Below are 19,920 nucleotides of genomic sequence, written 5' to 3' on the forward strand. Positions count from 1 at the left end.
CGCTGCTGCCCGTCTTCGGCCTGTGTATTTCAAAGCCAGCAGTTGGATGGCTATCCCGCCATCGGCCGGCTTCTCAAGTTCCAAGGTGGTTGTGGAACCTTGTTTACATGCATGTGTTACATATAACACATATATATAGTGTCCACTACTATTTCAATTAAATAAACTTTATTTTATATTGGTACTTTATGAGACGGATTTCGATGGCTAATTTCTTGTATAGAAGATAATTATGTTTTCTTTATGTTATTATTATATTATTTAATACAAAATTATGTCAATGTTGTTGTTCTCAGAATATAGTACAACATATAGAACACACATTTGAATAATGTGTAGTTTAATTTATGACGTCAGAGCTACTAGCTTTTTTTTAACTTAATAATAATTTGAGTTACAGTCTGTACACTGAAATTTATGGTAATCTTGAACACTAACTTTTCGAAATTCTAATTCTATCCTCATCTCAGTCATCTAGATTATTGAAAGACTATTTGGAATAGGCGTACTAAAAGTACCAAAACATTATAAAAATTCGAATTTAAAGCATTGGTATGTAACAAAGAATTTTCTAATTGAATTTCTCGGAATTTAGTCTCAGAAGTTTCGAATAAATTTTGCATGTACTTTGTATAGGATTGAACTTTTTATGATTCAGAATGTTGAAGCGTAACAATTTTGTATTGCTTAAGGTTTTTAGAGTGAATCGATATTAAGGTGATGGAAGTATGGAGTTGAATGAACTCATTTTTATCAAATTACAGTCAATTCACATTTTTTTATTTACGTTAGAAAATAAATTATTCTCGCTTTATTATTGAAATTTATTTTTGTTAAAGTTTTTAGCGTAAGCATGAAATTGATATCAAGACTATCTATGTATGACTTACTTGTGTTTGAAGATGGCTATAAGCTTGTATGTATCGATAAATAAATAAATAAATAAATAGTAAAAACTGTAACTGCGAATTATAATTTCTATAGAGGAACACAATTCTCAAACTGTTTAAAGATTTTTTAAGTGAAAGGACTGGTGTATAGCAAGATCTTTGTTCTCTAAAATGTTAAAAAAAGATGAAAGAAAAAGCTGCATCTGTGAATGACCGGATGATGAACATGACAATAGCGATGCATTACATTTTTCAAGAGCTACAAAAATTACGTGGAAAGTTTAACTCGTCTAGACTGGAATACTATATCATAGTCGACAAGATCTTAAATAGGTTATTTAGAAAAAAAGTTCTTCTTTTATTGTATTTTATATTACTTTTCTTGACTAGCGTCATGTTATATCATGTATGAAATAGCTACTTTTAAAAATGTGTAATGTGTTTGGAAAAGCAGGAATGCGAATTTGATAGCGATCGGTTGGAAAATTCTGTCGTCATCCTCTTGTAATACATGCTGAGAGATTTTGAACAGGATTTATCAAAAAGTAGAAGGGTTTAGTTGAATAATGTGTATACGTCCAAGAGACTTATTCCAGCAAATAAATTAAAAATTAGCTAATAAAGTACATTAAAATTTTGTTTATTAACATAATACTGTACTGACACTGACTTTTATTGTTTCATTTTTAAATAAATCATATATTACTTATTTTAAATTCCAAGTCTGAAAAATTATTAAAGCAACCACCATATATTACTTATTTTAAATTCTAAGTCTTAAAAAATAATGAAGGCTACCACCAATCATGCAACCGTGGTCCTCCCGTGACCATGGTTATTGTAAAGTATTCGAAACGCTCGACGCTTAACATGACATTTAAAAAAATAAACAGCGATAAAACCCGAATAAGTTCTTTCATTATAATGAGTGAAATTTGCGTAAACATTAGAAAAAAATATTTGAAAAATTATATTAATTCAAGATATCAATGACGACGCGTTGGTGCAACGCGCTGGCGGTTGTGGGTCGATTCCCGCACATGACAAGCATTTATTTTGGGTGCAACGGGTTCGCTTTCGCATGCTACCGTGACATCCCGACACTATACATGACATCAGGGTCATGGCGAAATAAATAAATAAATATCAAATAATCATCATATTTACGGAATGAAACTCAACTGAATCACGCCCAGACTTACGTGAATATTATGTGATTTACTGGAACGAATGTACTAACTATAAAAAAGGAACAAGATACTCGTATTCATACGAAATTGTAATTAAAAATGGTAAATCGTAATCAAGAGGATTTTCGTGCGTAAAATATTCTTAACAATTCCTACTCCATATTTTTAATTAATCTATTTTTTTCCATAGCAAAGGGCTTCATTGAGTGGAACAAATTTGTTTGCTGGGTATTATCAAAAGAAAATATTTCATGTATTACAAACAGCAAACAGGTATATTGATACTAAAATTTGTCAGTGTTACATATTAATATATCTTTGCATACGCTTAGTCTAAATAACGAGATCGGTTTCCTTAGAATGTAAGCATATGTGGTTTCATTTGATCTACAACACGATTGTGGCTCCGAACCTTCTGAATTTATCTTGGAAATACACATTTCCGTTTCACACCACTTGATATCGCGTGAGTTTATACATAGAACTATTTTCTCTAGTACCACACTATTATATATTTTCGTAGTTTGTATAGAAAATGTTTTACTGCTGTTTAAAATAAAGAAAAGTGTATTTTAAGAAATCTAGTATCTTTAGTTGTGTCAAAACTCTTTCTCAGATTTACCTTATTGCAAAAAGTACATTAAAAATAAATGAGATTTACAAATCCATATAAATAAAAATGAATGTTGCTAAGCGCATAACTCGAGAATGGCTCGACCGATTCGGCTAAATTATTTTTGTGTATGTTCCTTAAAGACCCATGGAAGGTATTAATACTAAAAAAAAAATCTATTAATTTTTGACAGAACGAAACCGGAGCGGCATACAAAAAAAATAAAATAAAATATTTCATAGCCACACTACCTAACCTAACACTTTTTTTAATTAAATTATATTACTAAATCAACACTATTAAAGTTCAAGGCAGTCAAGGCAGTCAAAGAATTCTTTTAAAAAGTTTACAGAGATATTATAATAAAAGTAAAAGATATAGGATGGAACGGGTGAATGGACAAATGAATGTTGTACAGAGCTTACAGTTCGTCGACACGATCTCAAATCGGGACAAACGCAGGTGTGCTAAGCTCTTTAAAGATTCATTCGTAGTTTTTGTTGAAAGAAAATATCGGAAGTCCAGGTTTGTTCAGTAAAAATTCTAAAACATGCAAATCCACTAATCCACAGCTGAGTAGAGATGCAAATTACGTTCCACGTTTATTTATTCAAGATGTTAAGAAAAATTTTACGAACAGTGGGATAGTGAAAATATAACAGTATTTTTTACTTTACATTATAGTTAAAACTTTTACGACATTTAATCAAAGTTATATTGGTTTTTAATATGTACGATTTTATTTTTGTGTTACCCACACATTAGGAATTTTAAACATTTTTGAATATTATATCAAAAATTGACCGCTCCAGCGGGGATCGACGGTTCGCTTAAACCGAAAATAAAATCATCATATCAAAAATTTCGATCTAGCGGGTACATCGTTCCATAGCTTAATTGGCTAGAGCGCCGACACGGTCAGTCAGAGACGCGGGTTCGATCCCCGCTGGAGCGGTCAATTTTTGATATCATATTCAAAAATATTGGTTTTTGTTTCTTATATATGAAGTAAAAATTAAAACAATTTTGTGGTTTTAATAATATTGCATAATCGTAAAAATGACGTGCGCATGCGTTTAATTTGGTTTTGATAAGAGTAACTGTTAATTTTCATATCTTTTTCTTACAAAAAATTTAAAAAATGATATCATTTACAAGATGAGAGCACGACGTAGAAAAGTCACTTTAACTCAAACGATACTCAGTTCCTTGTAATAAGTTTTCCTTGAATTCAAAAATAGCATAATTATTATATTTTCAATATCATTTAACGATATATAAGCCGTATCCATATATAGACTTACGTAACAGCTAAAATAAATAAAAAAAAAAAAAACTACATACACATAAAAACTTACTCAACAATATTATATTAGAACATCTCTACGGCTACATCTCTCCTCTATTCCCTCTCTCCTTCATGTGATTTTACTACGTTGTGCCCTTCCTTTGCCAGTTAACGTTATAGCAAGCGCTTTGATCGAAAGAAGTACTTAATTAATTCGTTATACACATAATATATTTCTATATAAATTTCTATTATATATATTTCTCCGTTGGAGTAGACGGGTCCTAGACCGTTGGAGTAGACGGGTCCTAGAGTGGAGACCACGACTTGGCAAACGCAGTGTGGGACGTCCTCCGGCCCGTTGGACCGACGATCTACGTAAGATTGCCGGTGTAGGCTGGATGAGGATTGCGGAAGACCGGGAGGTGTGGCGCGAACTTGGGGAGGCCTATGTCCAGCAGTGGACTGCGATAGGCTGAAGTATGATACTATATTTCTAAAATTTCAATGAAGTACAATGCTGTCGCAATGGATGGAGTGGTTTTACGATATAACTCAAGCTTAGAGTCTAATATCAATTGATTGTGTTCCACATGTAACGTTAATTTCCCGAATTGCGGTGTCGAGATTCACAGTAACAGAATACCTTGAATTTCAATATATCGTGTTTTCTCAGGTGTACCAAATATTCAGTGTATACGTAGAATGAATGTTGCTTACAGTGTTGTGATCTGTTGCCGCTTTAATTCTTAATTCAATAGTATTATTTTAAGTACTGCTTACATTGTTGGTTGTATCGCTACGAAATTTTTGTTGTATCTCACACAACAAATATGATAAGGAATCAAATGTGAAAAATATGCGCGGGCATGCTGCCGTCATAACTATTAATATTAATAATAATTTTATTACAAAATCACTGTGATTTTGTATATGACGTTTTTTTTTTGTATTTTGTATCTGCCTTTTTATCGCAAATATGTAAGTTCAATAAAATATATAGGATTACGTTACATATCAAATTTCAAAATTATTATGGATCTTAGTCACAAAAAGTGCTAGCAGAAATTTTATCCTACAAAGATGATTTTTACCAAAAAACTTTTAAATATGTAATCAAATATCAGCGATCACCGACACTTTTTAAACAACTTTTAAAAGTAAAGTAATGTATTGTACTTAAAAGTAAAACTGTTAAAAGTAAAATTAAATTTTTAATGAGGCACCGTTATTCTGGAAGCTGTCAAAATTGCTACATTGTGAAGTATGTAACATATATAAATAAATTAATAAAAAAAGTTACTGAGAGCCGCTTATTTCTGCCAACGTAATAACTTAAAAATTTGAGATACATACAGTCGTCAGAATTTAACAAAAAGATGAAAAAAATACATAAGAAAGAAATGCACACAGAAAGAAATTTTAATATTTATTAACTAACTCAAACTAACCTCAACTAACTTATTCAAATAAGCTTAAAAACTACTTTCAAGAGTCGTCATTTTATAAATTAACAGTTTAAAAGTAATTTTTTTTTAAAAGTGAAGCTACCACCGATTAGGAATGTAGATCTGCAGAGAAGAATCGGAAAGAAACTCCTCAGTTACTGTTTTGAAAATAAAATGTAAACTGTGTTTTAGTACAAAATTAGTAATATCTTGCACGAAATACAGCGATAAGTCCACAAATCTTTATCAACTATGTAATCCTGCATCGAATAATAAGCCTTATCTATTAATTTATTTTTTTTAACATTTGAAATTTATATTGAAAAATAATTTTTAACAAAAAAAAACTACAACAACCTGGCTACAATAACAAATACAAACAACACACACACAACAAACAAGTACAAAAAATATTAAATATGTCAAAACAATAACAGAATAATAACAGTATTCAACCTAATAGTCAATGAAACAAATTATGAAAGAAAACTGAATACAACTTACGAGTAGATACTAGAGTAGTTATTGTTTTACTTGGCACCGACTTCAAAATTATAAAATATTTATTTAATCATTTCTGATTAACTAAATCAAAATACGAATTACTTTGTACTAAGTAAATTTATTTTTCACTTTTTAGTTTCCTTTTTGAAGTCGGTTTTTTTTTGTTAAAAATTATTTTATTTTACAATTTTTAGTGATGGGTAGACCTAACAAGGATGCTTTTTCTCTTATGCCGGGGGTTCGGAAACATACACAATACACAAGCACAAACACCCAGATCATGACAAACATCTATATGGCCAATACAAATGTCTGTCGTGCGCGGGGATTGAACCCACTAACGCCAGTGCAACAGCCGGTGCTGTGACCGCTGCGCTAACGCGTCGACATACTATGAGTAAAGTTCGCTATCAGGTGTACGTAATAACAACCGGGACTGACAGCCTAGCGTGTTCTCCGATGCTAGGTTGGGAGAACCACAAGGATTAACAACTAGACCAAAAATAAATATTTATATAAACATAAATATCCACTCCGAGCTGGAATAGAACCCGCGACCGTCGGTGTTTAGGCGCCGCCGACATGGCACCTGCACCATTATATCAAAGCGGTCGTCAAATAGCAAAAGGTAACTGCTGTAAATTTTTGAGAAATTCCCTCGAGTGTTTATGGGCTCCATCATCAAACCTGGTCCTGCGACACAGATAATCACACAGCAGGTAATTGCTATAAATCGTTGAAAAGTTCCCTCGACTATCTTTCGTCTCCATCATCAGACTTTAATGGCACTTGTAACTCATATAGGTGCAAAGTTCTCATCAATAGAAACGAAGTAAGTTCAAACAGCAGGTAATTGGTATAAGTCGTTGAAGAGTACCCTCGACTATCTTTCGTCTTCATTATCAGACTGAAATGGCACTTATAACTCATATATATGCAAAGTTCTCATCAATAGAAACGAATTAAGTTCAAACAGCAGGTAATTGCTATAAATCGTTAAAGAGTTCCCTCGACTATCTTTTGTCTCCATCATCAGATCGACTCCAGATCTTTATTAAATAGTAGTGCTTTATAGTACTTAATGAAAACATGATTAAATTTACTAGTCACCCTTACGATTTTTGAAAGTTTCCCTCGATTTCTCTGGGATCCCATCATCAGATCCTGGTTTCCTTATCATGGTACCAAACTATAAATATCTCCTTTCCAACAAAAAAAGAATTATCAAAATCGGTTCATAAACGAAGAAGTTATCTCCGAACATACATAAAAAAAAAAATATATATATATATATATATGTATACGGTCGAATTGAGTAACCTCCTCCTTTTTTTGAAGTTGGTTAAAAAATTGCGAATTTGTTTGTGGGATTTTGATTGGAGCTAATTATAATAATGGTTTAGTGCTATTAATAATAATGATGGGTAGTGTGGAAGACATCACTATCTAGTGATAAGACCGTCCGTTATATGCGATGTAATTATTTGTTTTCCCTTTAAGCTTTATACTTATGTAAATGTTATATATTACTGTGTGCAATAAAGTTATTTATTATTATTAATAATTGTTTGCCTATCATATATTAATGGAATGTGCTAAGAACGAAACCAGAAGACGCCAATTTTTAACCGACTTCCAAAAAAGGAGGAGGTTCTCAATTCGACTGTATTTTTTTTTTATGTATGTTACATCAGAACTTTTGACCGGGTAGACCGATTTCCACAAATTTTGTTTTAATCGAAAGGTGGTGTGTGCCAATTGGTCCCATTTAAATTCATTTGAGATCTAACAACTACTTTTCGAGTTATATCTAATAATGCGTTTTTACTTGACGCTTTTTTCGTCGACCTACGTTGTATTATACCGCATAACTTTCTACTGGATGTACCGATTTTGATAATTCTTTTTTTTTTTGTTGGAAAGGGGATATCCTTAGTTTGGTACCATGATAAGGAAACCAGGATCTGATGATGGGATCCCAGAGAAATCGAGGGAAACTCTCGAGAATCCGCAATAACTTTTTACTGGGTGTACCGATTTTGATAAGTTTTAATTTAATCGAAAGCTGATGTTTATCATGTGGTCACATATAAATTTTATCGAGATCTGATAACTAATTTTTGAGTAATCTTTGATAACGCGTAGTTGCTTGACTATTTTTTCGTCGATCTACGTTGCATTACTTGTCGATGTAATTGAAGTCGGTTTTTTTTTTCGTTTGCGAGCAAACACAATTAAATAAACTGTTTTATACGAATGTTGGAGAATGTAATTTGACAAAACCATAATCTATTTCGGCAAAGAAATTGTATAAATTGGTCGATGAAGTTCAATCAATTATGTAATTGTATAAACATAAATGTATAATAACAGAGTGACATAGTCGCAGTAGCGGCAAAGCTCTTTAATAAAGAAAAAAAAAATGGTTTAGTTATCTGGTCCTATCTTATTTTATTTCAAAGCAAATATTTTATCGTAACATTAAACGTTATGTGTCTGAATCAACTACCAATTTACTGCTGAGCAAATCACAAGTGTCTGGAATTGTGTCACGGGATGCTGGAATGCTGGCAGGGTTGAATCACAGTTTCTTACTCTAAGCAAATAAAAGCATTTGTTTTTAGTTACTGGCAAGTATTCCAATTTATTTCGTCGAAAAGAGTAGTGATTTTTTCACGGATATACTTGTAATTTTTAAAATGGCAGACATATTACTCAAATACAGTTCCGTTATTATTATTAAAATATTTATCTCAAAAAGTTTAGTACTACCTTTTTGGATTTCATAAAAAAATGAATTATGTCCTGGGGATATATAAATATAGCGGAAGATTGTATAACGTAAGATTAGGACCGATGCAACAAGCTAAGCTACACTTAATTGAAATTTCACATTACTGACACTGTTAGTTAGTTTTGTTTCATCATAACTCAATATCTTATATTTTATTACGCCCATTATAGCCCCTGAGTTGGTTTCATTGAAATTATAGTTCTTTAGAATCGTTTTGGTTTGAAATTCGACGGAATCAAGATAAAAAAACAAACACTTAAATGTGTAGGAAAGAATGAGATAGAACACATTATACTTTTAAATTATCCTTGAAAAAAATGTCTCGTAGGCTACTTTTCTGAAGTTTCACTTCTGCCATTTGTGAATTGCACATAGACACATTTTTTGCTATTTTATTTGGAAAACTACCAACAAATGTAGTATAATATATTATATTAAGTGTAACACCATGTATAAAATAATACACAATTTGCACTTCTAATTAAACAGCGCAATATTTATATGTTTGCTTGCTCACTAGAGCAAGTTCCATAAAGTTCAGTAAACGATCCTATTAAATTTGTTGACACAAACTTTCAGATGAATCGCTCCAACGGCACCCAAGTACTGCTTCGCCGGTTGGAACTCGGCCTTGCTGGGAATTTCTCTTGCGAAGTAACAGCTGACTCTCCGTCCTTCGCGACGCAGGTCGCTACCAAGTTCATCGATGTTATAGGTGAGAATTTGTACAAACTTATAATTGGACTTGTTGAGATTTTATTTTAGAACTGTAACTTTCTAGAACGTCTTGCTTGTTATATTCGTGTTTGTTTCATCTATGCAGATTCAATGTACATTACAAAATATTGTTTTTGATTATAGATTTTGTGTTGTTTATATGTATTTTAATAAAAATTTCATTTATATATTAAAATATACAGTATATTTTGTGTTTGAGTGAATAATAAAAATCCATCCATAATACTCATATTACATCTGTTCAACCATTGTTATTCACATGCACAATAACTGTACGATTTATTTATAAATGTATGTAAAGTGTGAGATACCTTTTTATAAAATATCCTTAAGCTATACTACACTGCATAATTATCTATGCCTAGCATACAATTTATAACTTACTAAGAGCTAAAAAGAGTCACTAATAAAACAGTTGCGTGACTCGTTTATATAAGTAGGTCTACTAGGTCGTCAAATAAGCTTATGCTATTATTAGCCGTCTGCAGCTCCACAAGCATTGCAAGTGCGTTGCCGACCCTATCCCCAATTCCCCCAGCAACTCTCTTACTCACCAACCGGAAGGTAAGGTAAAAAATAAATCTGACAATTATCGATATGTAAGTAAATCAAAACCACAAAGTATATCTAGTTACAAAAACAAGCAACTATTTAAAGACACGTCTTCGAGATACACACGCTTGTCACAAAGAACACTAATTGTTCTCATTAAAGTAAGGGTCTTTGCCCTACTTTACATTAAGATACACGAAAATGAAACCGCTGCAACAAAATCTGCTTGTAATTTGTTTGAAACATATGAACTAATAGTGCCAAACTTATTCGTCGCCTTTAAAGAATTTGTTTTGAATATTGTTATTTTGTTATCTTAGTACAATAAATTTATATAAAAACTGATCCTCTTATGCACAGGCATGTCTCTATAGCGGTGGCGGAGACCTCGGGAAAGGTCAAAGACATTTTACGACTGTAGGTACATCTTGATTATAACTGACAATAGGATTCCTTGCAAGTTAAAATGCACTTTTTCTACGGAATAATAGTAAAAAAAATACTCGTAGAGTCGAAGCTCTTGGATGCTTACGCTCTACATGTGACTCTATATATCAATTGTTCAATATCATGCTCCACATAGCGCCGCTTTTTATATCAATAGCATGCCAATTACAGTTACTTCATCAATAATAGATACCGTTTTAATATTCTCCTTGGTCTCATATAAATCCATTTTCTAAGGCTTAGTTTAGTACTCGACCAGGAGGATCCCAGTAACACTGTCAAAGCCAGTCCGTCCTAGTACTTGAAAAAAAGGATGAGCATATTATTTAATTAAGGAAGGGCTAAGGAGGAAATATCCTGTTAAAAAATTGTATCAGCCCAACTGGGGAAGTTCCTCAATATTACAGAAGATCGCAGTTAAATAAGACTGCTTTCAAGGAGTGTTGTGTGATGAGTAAGGTGATCAGAGCTCGTGAAGAGAATTGGAGATAGGATCGCCAACGCGCTTGCGATGCTTCTGGTGTTGCCGATGTCTGTCTATAAGCTATCGTAGCTACAGTAATTGCTTACCATGTTTCAAGTGTTGCAGGTTTCTTTAAGCTACGTTAATCAATTAACACTAGGCAAGCTGTACGATTGTAAGCCAAAAATTGCCAATGACTACCTCCAATCCAATGATATTTAAAGTCTATAATTATGTTGTCGTGTCAGAAGATTCAGTAAAAACATTCTACGTGGCAGAAAAAATCTCGTAAGCAATTATATAAATGGCTATGTAATTGTTATTTTTTTAGTTATTGTAGAAACTATTTTGGCTCACAGACACATTTTACAAAATTATGGAACGATAGCAAAATATTACGGATGTTAACAGTTTTATTTTCATTTTTAATTGCAAATTCTCCATCGTTTGTATTTCAATATAACCAGTTATATGAACGGTGTATAAAATATCACGGAAAGCAATAAATATAAGGATTTATTGTGCAAAAGGCTGCTTAAACTATATTTTATTTCGGTTTTAAATCCATACTTTGCAAAATTATTGAATAAAGTGAGTTAGTACATAATACATCGTTAGCGTTGTGTTATGAAGCTAAAACGACAAAAGAGAAATTCAAGTTGAGAAATTTTTTAAACATGGACTGTGCATTATTTTCTATTGCTGTATTTATTTTAGTGTCTTAAGAGTATTTAAATTTTCTGACACGAACTTAGTAGGGTACTTACTAATTCAATTTAAAAAATCGGTTGGCGATTTCAAAAAGTTGATATTAAAATACTATTGTTTTGACTTATGGGTATGAATCCTCAAGAGTATGGCTTTACTACTTGTTATAAAAAAACAAAGTCACATCCAACTTTAGTTTTATAAGAAGTTAATAAATGCTTCTCCGACAATGGTTCCCAGATGTATTAAATACTTTGGAGTCTGGATAAACACATGTCAAAACCATATACACTTAGACCATAACATACACTTGTATTTTTACCCCAAACAGATAATTGTCATAAATGGGATTAGAACCTGCGACAGCCAACGTCAAAGTTGCGACTATTACGTCAATACAAAATAACAATCAAAAATTACTTTTTTGAATCGTCATTTCACAAATTAAAATTATATACTTTTCAATTAACCAATTGCAGTTTAAAGTGAAGGTACAAACGATTCGGATTGTAGATTCTTCAGAAAAGAATCGGCAATTCTACAGTATAAAAAAAAAACGAAATGCGCTTTAGACCACACGACTGAAGTAAAACTTACGAAACGTAACTTTCTCTCTTTCTATCTTCTCTTAACTTTCATTCGCCTCTCCTTTCACACTCACACTTTTCGTAACGCTTTCGTCACGCATTCACCAGCTTACTCTTGCTTGAAGTTAAGCTTGCGTAAGGAAGTTTTAATTTCAAAAATATGTTTTGTGTTTTATTATAGAATCCGTAAAATCTTGCATGAAATACAGCACCACTTAATCCATTCATTCTAGAACCCTCATTCAAATACAATAACACTTGACCCAACGATCAGTTCCAACCAAGCACCATCTCATTCTTATCGTTACTCATAATGTATACATTTTAACTTCGCCGTTTGCTACAAAGCTAATCAATTTATTGAGGCAGCTATTTTCCAATGTTTTCATATTATCTTGAACAAATTGTTACGAAATTGGTCCCGATATTATTTCCTTTTATATATTGAATTTATATTGGCATCGTTATTTGGTTGTTTTATTCGTTATTGCGTTATGTTTGAGAAATGTTGAGACGATTTGTTTTTTCTATTTTAGCATAATGTTTTTTTGTACCAGAAAAATAGGTACTTATGTTATTCTTATTATTTATAAACTATTTTATCATTGTGATGGAAAGATATTTCAGTTGCCATTTATTTCATGGGTATATATTTCCTTATATTTGCTTTATCACTTTATTTGTATTATTTAATTCTGCTTGGTTCATTATTCTCATGACATGAATTGTAGCAGCGTGGTGGATTAAGCTTAATCTTAATTAAAACTAGTCAGTCCAGGATTTTTAGGCAACTCATTTTTAATATATTAATATATTTAATATATTATTTATATATTTTATACTAAATATATTATCTAATATATTAAATTTATTTAAAATATGTTTCCTTCTATTATCAGCTCGGTGAAGGTCGATTTATGTTCGGATCTTCTACTAATCGCTTGAAAGCAGTATTATTTAGCTGTGTATATATTCTTCTGTAAGTTCAAGATACCCAGTCGGGTTGCTTCAGATTTCGAGCAGGATATTTCGGATGGAAAGATATTTCAAAACATTGTAGCAATATATAGCTTTCCATTCAATATATTTTAAATAACGCAAAATAAATATTTAAAGCAATTCAGACATACACTAACATATAAAATTACACGTCAAAACAAATGTTTATTATTAGTAATGATCTTCGTTACTCTGTGTTCATAATATACAGAGCTGCTCAAACAGACTTCGTTATGTCAAAAGTTAATAGACTTTTTTTTCTTTTTTTAGTATTAAAACCTTCCGTGAGCTTTAAGTAACATATAAAAAATAAATTAGCCGAATTGATCGAGCCATTCTCGAGTTATGCGCTTAGCAACATTTTTATTTATATAGAAGAAGATAGATATAGTCTATATTATATGTATATAATATGGCCAATGTACAATATTTTCACAACGTCATAGAACATCGTTGGAAGCTGTTTGCTAAAGTCAAGCTTTAAATCATAAGGAATTGCTCTATTTGCTAAAAATTTTTTCACATGTAAAGACTTGGAGTCATAACAAAGTAAATATTTTAAAATATTTAATATATAGGACATCTTGATTAGATTGAGTTTGCAAAATATTTTTAGAATATACTCATGCTATTGTGCTTTATTAAAATATTGTGGATCTACGAATTTTCAGTTAATTTTAATACTTGAATTTTAGTAAATTTGGGCTATTATGTGGTGCAAATGCTTTAATTTTAATATAATTAGGGAACCATAATTATAGCACGGGAACATTTTTCATATCCGTCAACACTTTCAACGTGTCCATGTGTTCCAGTAATAGATCTTCATTTTTCCTTTTATTGTGCCATCGTCACAAGATTTAGTGTCATTCTATACTGTATTGACCTACAATAAATCTTCCGTAGCCGCGCAGTAACTGGCTGCGGATTTCAGTTCGGCCATTGTTATACTCTGATTTAAGGCTTTGCCTTGCAAACGACACTGCGTTGAGGTGCAGTAGGCTGAGTGCTTTATGGCTCAGTGTAACTTTGAAACTGTATTGTATTCAACTAGATCAAAACTTCGTCACTCTGTAACTTATGTGTTCTGTCTGTTTGTACTTGGTAATATTTAGTTGCTTACTTGAATATTTGTTATTAAACTAGTGGTAGCCCATTGGTCGAAATTTGAACCTAATTAATTTAAATTATAAGTTTGAACGTTATTAAGGTTCTATTGTCAATGTCTGTACTTTTATAATTATAAACAAAAGAGTGTGTGTGTGTACTCGTATGTGTGTGTTGTGTGTCAAATACACGGTAATGTGTGTCATGTTTTTTTTTAATTAATTAAGTGTATTTATTATGTATAATTAAAAAAAAGGTTAGTTTTCTACACTCCTTTTCTATATGAAATATAAGTGTGCGAAATTTCATACTCTTCCGTCCGCATTAATTTCGTAAATAGGGGTACAAAGTTTTTGCCTCACGCATTAATATATAGATTTTAAGTCGCATACTATTATTGCCTTAAATAGTTCTTAAGAAAATATATTTTAGAAGAGAATTTAAATCAGTTTTTAGTAGGTTTCTTTTCATTAGTATTTATTTTTTATTTATAGTTTTACAATTTCAAAATACTTAAATCTTTGTTTCATTGTAAATAATGTAATATTTTGAATATTAATTATATGAAGAGCTTTTAAACACGTCCTTGAGTAAAGTACACTCTGAATTAGTCATGTCAATTAATTATTGATAAAAGCTTTTATCCTGTTATTAGGTATATTATTTTATTTATCTCCGTGCTTTCGACACTTTAAATCACCATAATTAATTTAAAAAGTTTAGGTAATTGCGGTATAAGAGGACCTTTATTAAAATGGTGTGTAAATTACTTACAAAATCAATTCAAAAGTTAATGAAACCATAAGTAGACATCAATGTGACTGTCGGTACAGCTCAAGGATTGCGTGGTCCGGTCTATTTTTTGTCCTATGTAAACGAGTAAGTAGCTGTGTTAAAAAGTGTACGTGTTATCATTTCGTTGATGTTACGTGTCTCGTGGTGGCTGAGGTGGTCATTACGAAATAACAAGATCGACGTATTGATACAGTGGTGCTATGATGAAGGACTTGTACTTAATGTAAACAAAACTAACTTGCTGATAACAAAATGACCACACCAGTTTCAGACTCTTGATTACTTACAATCATTACTCTTTGCATGACAAAGATAAAAGTAACTGTGCTGATTCAGCTTTTGAAGTTATTAATCCTCAGATGTACTTAGGTCTAGTCATAGACAGCAAATTTCGTGAATCACAAATAGTTGGCGTATGTGACAAATTAAGACAGTTTTTGTTTTCAAAAACAGAATCCCTTTCAAAATGAAATTGTTTCTTTATTGTGCTCTCGCTGACTTACGAAATCTAGAGCAGCCCAATAGCTGGGGAAGTATTCAGACTTCTGATTCTACTCTCAAGCATTAATGTGTTTCTGTAGTGTGTAAGGAACTCCTGATAAGAAGAAGAGAGAGAGAAGGATTTGGAATGCACTTGAAATGCTCCAGGTGTTCTTTAGGTTACACTGCCTATAAGGAAGTGGACCGTTTATTTGCCACACTCCCACCATCACCCTAGTTGTAAAATGAAGCGTCGGTTCAATTAAACTAATATTAAGTCAAATGATTTCAACTTCTGATCAAACATCGTAGTGCACACAGTACTCAAAAGTTATATAATATTGCAATATTCGCAACTCCTTGAAATATAACCAATTACAAACAAGCACTAATGGGAACCATTAGTTATATATTCCGAGCATCGTTCGCGTTTCCTTTGTTTCATGTTCGCGAAATAACCATACACAATTTGTATTCCAGTGAGTGTCTGGAATCGAATCACAAAGAACAAATAAAGTGTTCCTTGAAGCTCTGAATTATTCTACTTGACTTCCGAGTTTTGATATACTACAATATGTATTTACTATAATACAACACAATTATAGCTTCGATTGTTACTGCTCATTAAGACATTTATGATATCACACAATTAACGTAACTTTGGACTTCTACTATGGTTTTCACTCGCGAAATTTTGATTCTTAATTGTTTCCTTTACTTTTGCTCTTGTTGAAAAGGTATTTTTCTGTATACTGGGTAACTTTATTTTTGTCTTAACAATTTTGCCAAGGGGTTTCACCAGGAGACTGTTTTGTGAAATGCAGGGTACTGTTTGAGCATTGTAAAAACGTTATATTAACAGAATATGTAACTATGACTTCTATGAGGGATTCAGAAGCAGGTAAAGGGATTATGCTACAAGGTATATAATTTAAATACAACTAAATTACCATACCTGTTCATTTCAAATAGCAATGTTGTAATTACAACTGAATGTCAAATTGCTATTTTAAATGGAAAGGAGTTAAAGTCAATTTTAATTTTAAGCACGAATCAAATTATAAATGATTAGAGAAATGTGCATTCTCAAAGAACGAGACTGAGCTAGTTAGTACTAATAGTGCAATATCTCGTCTGCAGCTTTAACGAATCTAGCCGTTGTCTCTACTTTTGTTTAACTAATAAGTCTCGTTGATTGTGTTGTGTATTTACAAGGAAACGGAATCCTTCAAGGCGATTCTATTTATCTTTTTGCTAATAATTTATTCTATTGTTACAAGTAAAGATAAAGGATTGGTACTTTTTCCATTCGAAAATACTTTTAATTTAACTATTTTTCATTTGTATTTCCCATAAACGTAGTGAACTTATTTGTGTTAGTAAATGTAAATATAATGTGTGTCGTATATATTATGAGAAGAAGAGCAAAAGAAAAGTTGGAGCCAAATCCACTATAATTCTCACATACTTTCTAGCATATCCATATAAAAAATTACCCATTGGTATTAAAATGACTACTAAAAAGTTGAACGAGTACACCAGAACAGTAACTAAAAGTGCTCTAGTACACATAGTAACTCGTTATTTCCTCTCATTTTCAGCACTACCCACCAAGGTACCGGTGCTCGTAACCGATAAAGACCGCTACCAGCCCGGCGAGATTCTGCGAGCCAACTGTACCTCACCACCCGCTAGACCTGCTACCAATCTAACTATATTTGTTAATGAAGAACCGGTAAGAAATTCATTTCTAAAGTTCAATTCCTAAATTAACAACGACAAACTATTTGTAAAATTTTCTGGTGGTCATGTCGTGTTCGAAATTAAACGGTTCTTAAATATATTTTGAATGAAGGGATCAGGCTTAAATTATGTAAAGTTCGCAATATAAATAAAAATAAATTGCTAATTGTGGCGTAAAACTCGAAAATTTCTGGACGAATTCTTGCCAAATTCTTTCGTAAGGTTTTTTAACACTTTCTAGACCATTCTTACTGAATGGAAAATTTTGAAATCGCGCAACAAAATAAACAATTCCTTCAACTGCACGTCTGATAGTTCACAAGACATGAAGATTTGTCGAGTCACCTAGAAAGGAACATAATTATTTTCAAGTGTATTGCACTTGAAACATAAGGTATTAGCGTAGATTTTTTTTCCGTTTTCAGACCTTTTCGGTTCTATAAATAAAATAATATTTTAGACACTCCATGTAATCAATTTATTTTACGAATTTTAATTAAAGTTATTACTAAGCCCGTACGGGATCGCTATTCTTCAAAGAGCAATGAAAAGATCAAAAGCTATAAAAAACCCATAACCGTTTTACATTTAATCATTTATTTTTTTAATATTTCAACGTATTATAAAAGGAAAAACTCACGACCCTTACATTACCACCTTGCCTTATGTTATTAAAACAATATGTTATTTTAACAGAGTAATTTAGTACCCTAAGAACCTCCATACCTAGTATCTATAGGTATTTTTTTATATACAACTAGATCGGTAAACAAACGTACGTACAGGTTACCTGATAGTAAGCGTTTGCAAACATGTTGCCGACCCAACCCAAGGAGTTCTGATAAATTTAATTGTGAACGAACTTTTTATTATATGTATAGATTATATCTTAAAATATACATACACGGTCATCCTTAATAATAATTACATATGATAAAATGGTAGGAAAGTCAAAACTGTACATTAAATATTTTTTTTTAAAGAAAACTTGGGGTGTGATCTACAATCGATACCGAAGCCAAAAATATAGTTTTTAGAATTTTTTTCTGTTTGTCTGTATGTATGTCCGGGATAAACTCAAAAATTACCGCATGGATTTACTTCAAATTTGGCACGAATATTATTAAGAAGTCGGGTCAACATATAGGCTACATATTATCACGCTATCACCTACGGGGAACGAGCAGTGAACCTTTATTTCTTCAATGCGTTCTGTAACAACGTGTAATCTAACGACGCATATTTGAATGTTGTTGTTATTATGTTAATAACCATGCTATATTAGCTAGCTTCACACTATAAAAATCACGCAATATAAGTAACTAAGCCGATAACCATTATTAAATGAATATAAGTAGACAAGACAATTTTAAAGTAGCGCCATCTATGAGATTTTTCTGTAGATATGAAATGTAAAGAAGAAACGGGTAAATGAATGTTATTTTAAAAGTTATAATCGTAGGTAGTTTTGGTGCTGTATAGCGATCACGCAGATGACGTCGCGGGCAGCAGCTAGTACACAATGTATAAATTACACTCAGACTCAGGCGGGAATTAAACCCACAATTTCGGAGCAAAAAACAGTACCACTACAAAATTCGCCAATGGGCTAGTCATCATTAAATAGTATTACTAAAAATCTTAATAGAATTGGCTGAGTAAAACATCTAAAATAACATAATTTACATTATTTATCGTTGTGTCCATTTGTTATAAGAATTCTTTGACGGTTTGCAGGAAAGTGGACATAAGGTGCCATTCAAACCACTAACCACGAAACGTCGCATGAATTTGCAATTAGTGGTTTGATTGGCACCTTATGTCCACTTTCCTGCGAACCGTCAAAGAATAACATAATTTACCGCTCATTCGAATAGGACCCATTGAATTTGTGCCAAAACATATTGCACAAACTTGGGATGGTGTTAATCAATTAGCAAGTGCTAAATTTGCTTAGAATTTATTTCGTTTGTGGTTTATTCAATATTAAAATGGCACTTAGAACAATATAATATCAGATTTCTATCACCTTATAAAGTATTAATATAAATATAAAATTCGAAGTATTGTATTGAAATATTATTCATATTTATTCATCATTCTATCGAAGCAATTTCGCCGCGAGATATGAGGGCTCTTCCATATTAAACTTGAAGCGCAATTATTCAGTTTGGTCTTTAAAACTTCGTCCTAGTTTCATACTTTTGTAGACTCGATTTTGCTTAAATGGAATGTTATTTGTATTTAAATAGCTCAAGTGCGTCTTTTATATTCATGAAAGGAGGAATTTTATCAGTAAAGAGACTCTCGGGTGATTTCAGCTGAATTATGATGCAAGTTCAGTTGTTTGACTTCCACCGTGACTGTTGTAATTCTATAGGACATCGATCCAATCGATAAAATTCATAATATTAGTTCTTAACTATGATGTATCTACAAACGGTATTTTTATCATTAAAATATACTAACATTGAAGAAAATACGAAAAACTAAAGTCTAACGAACAAAAAAATTAATGACTTAGTAATCGTGTAATTTTTGTTAGAAAATACACATATAATATATTTTTTTGCA

The 19,920-nt window shown here is 31.8% G+C and overlaps 1 protein-coding gene across 1 annotated transcript in view; it reads left to right on the forward strand.

Moving 5' to 3' along the window:
- The window catches only part of LOC123657645, a 29,158-nt gene that overhangs the window by 7,605 nt on the left and 1,633 nt on the right, over positions 1–19,920 (forward strand). The window contains exons 3-4 of the mRNA XM_045593166.1: positions 9,307–9,442; positions 17,205–17,338. Of these exons, the coding sequence (XP_045449122.1) occupies positions 9,307–9,442; positions 17,205–17,338 (270 nt within the window). The remainder of the gene's footprint in view (positions 1–9,306; positions 9,443–17,204; positions 17,339–19,920) is intronic.

Source organism: Melitaea cinxia, chromosome 11 (genome assembly GCF_905220565.1).
Source record: "Melitaea cinxia chromosome 11, ilMelCinx1.1, whole genome shotgun sequence".
NCBI lineage: Eukaryota > Metazoa > Arthropoda > Insecta > Lepidoptera > Nymphalidae > Melitaea > Melitaea cinxia.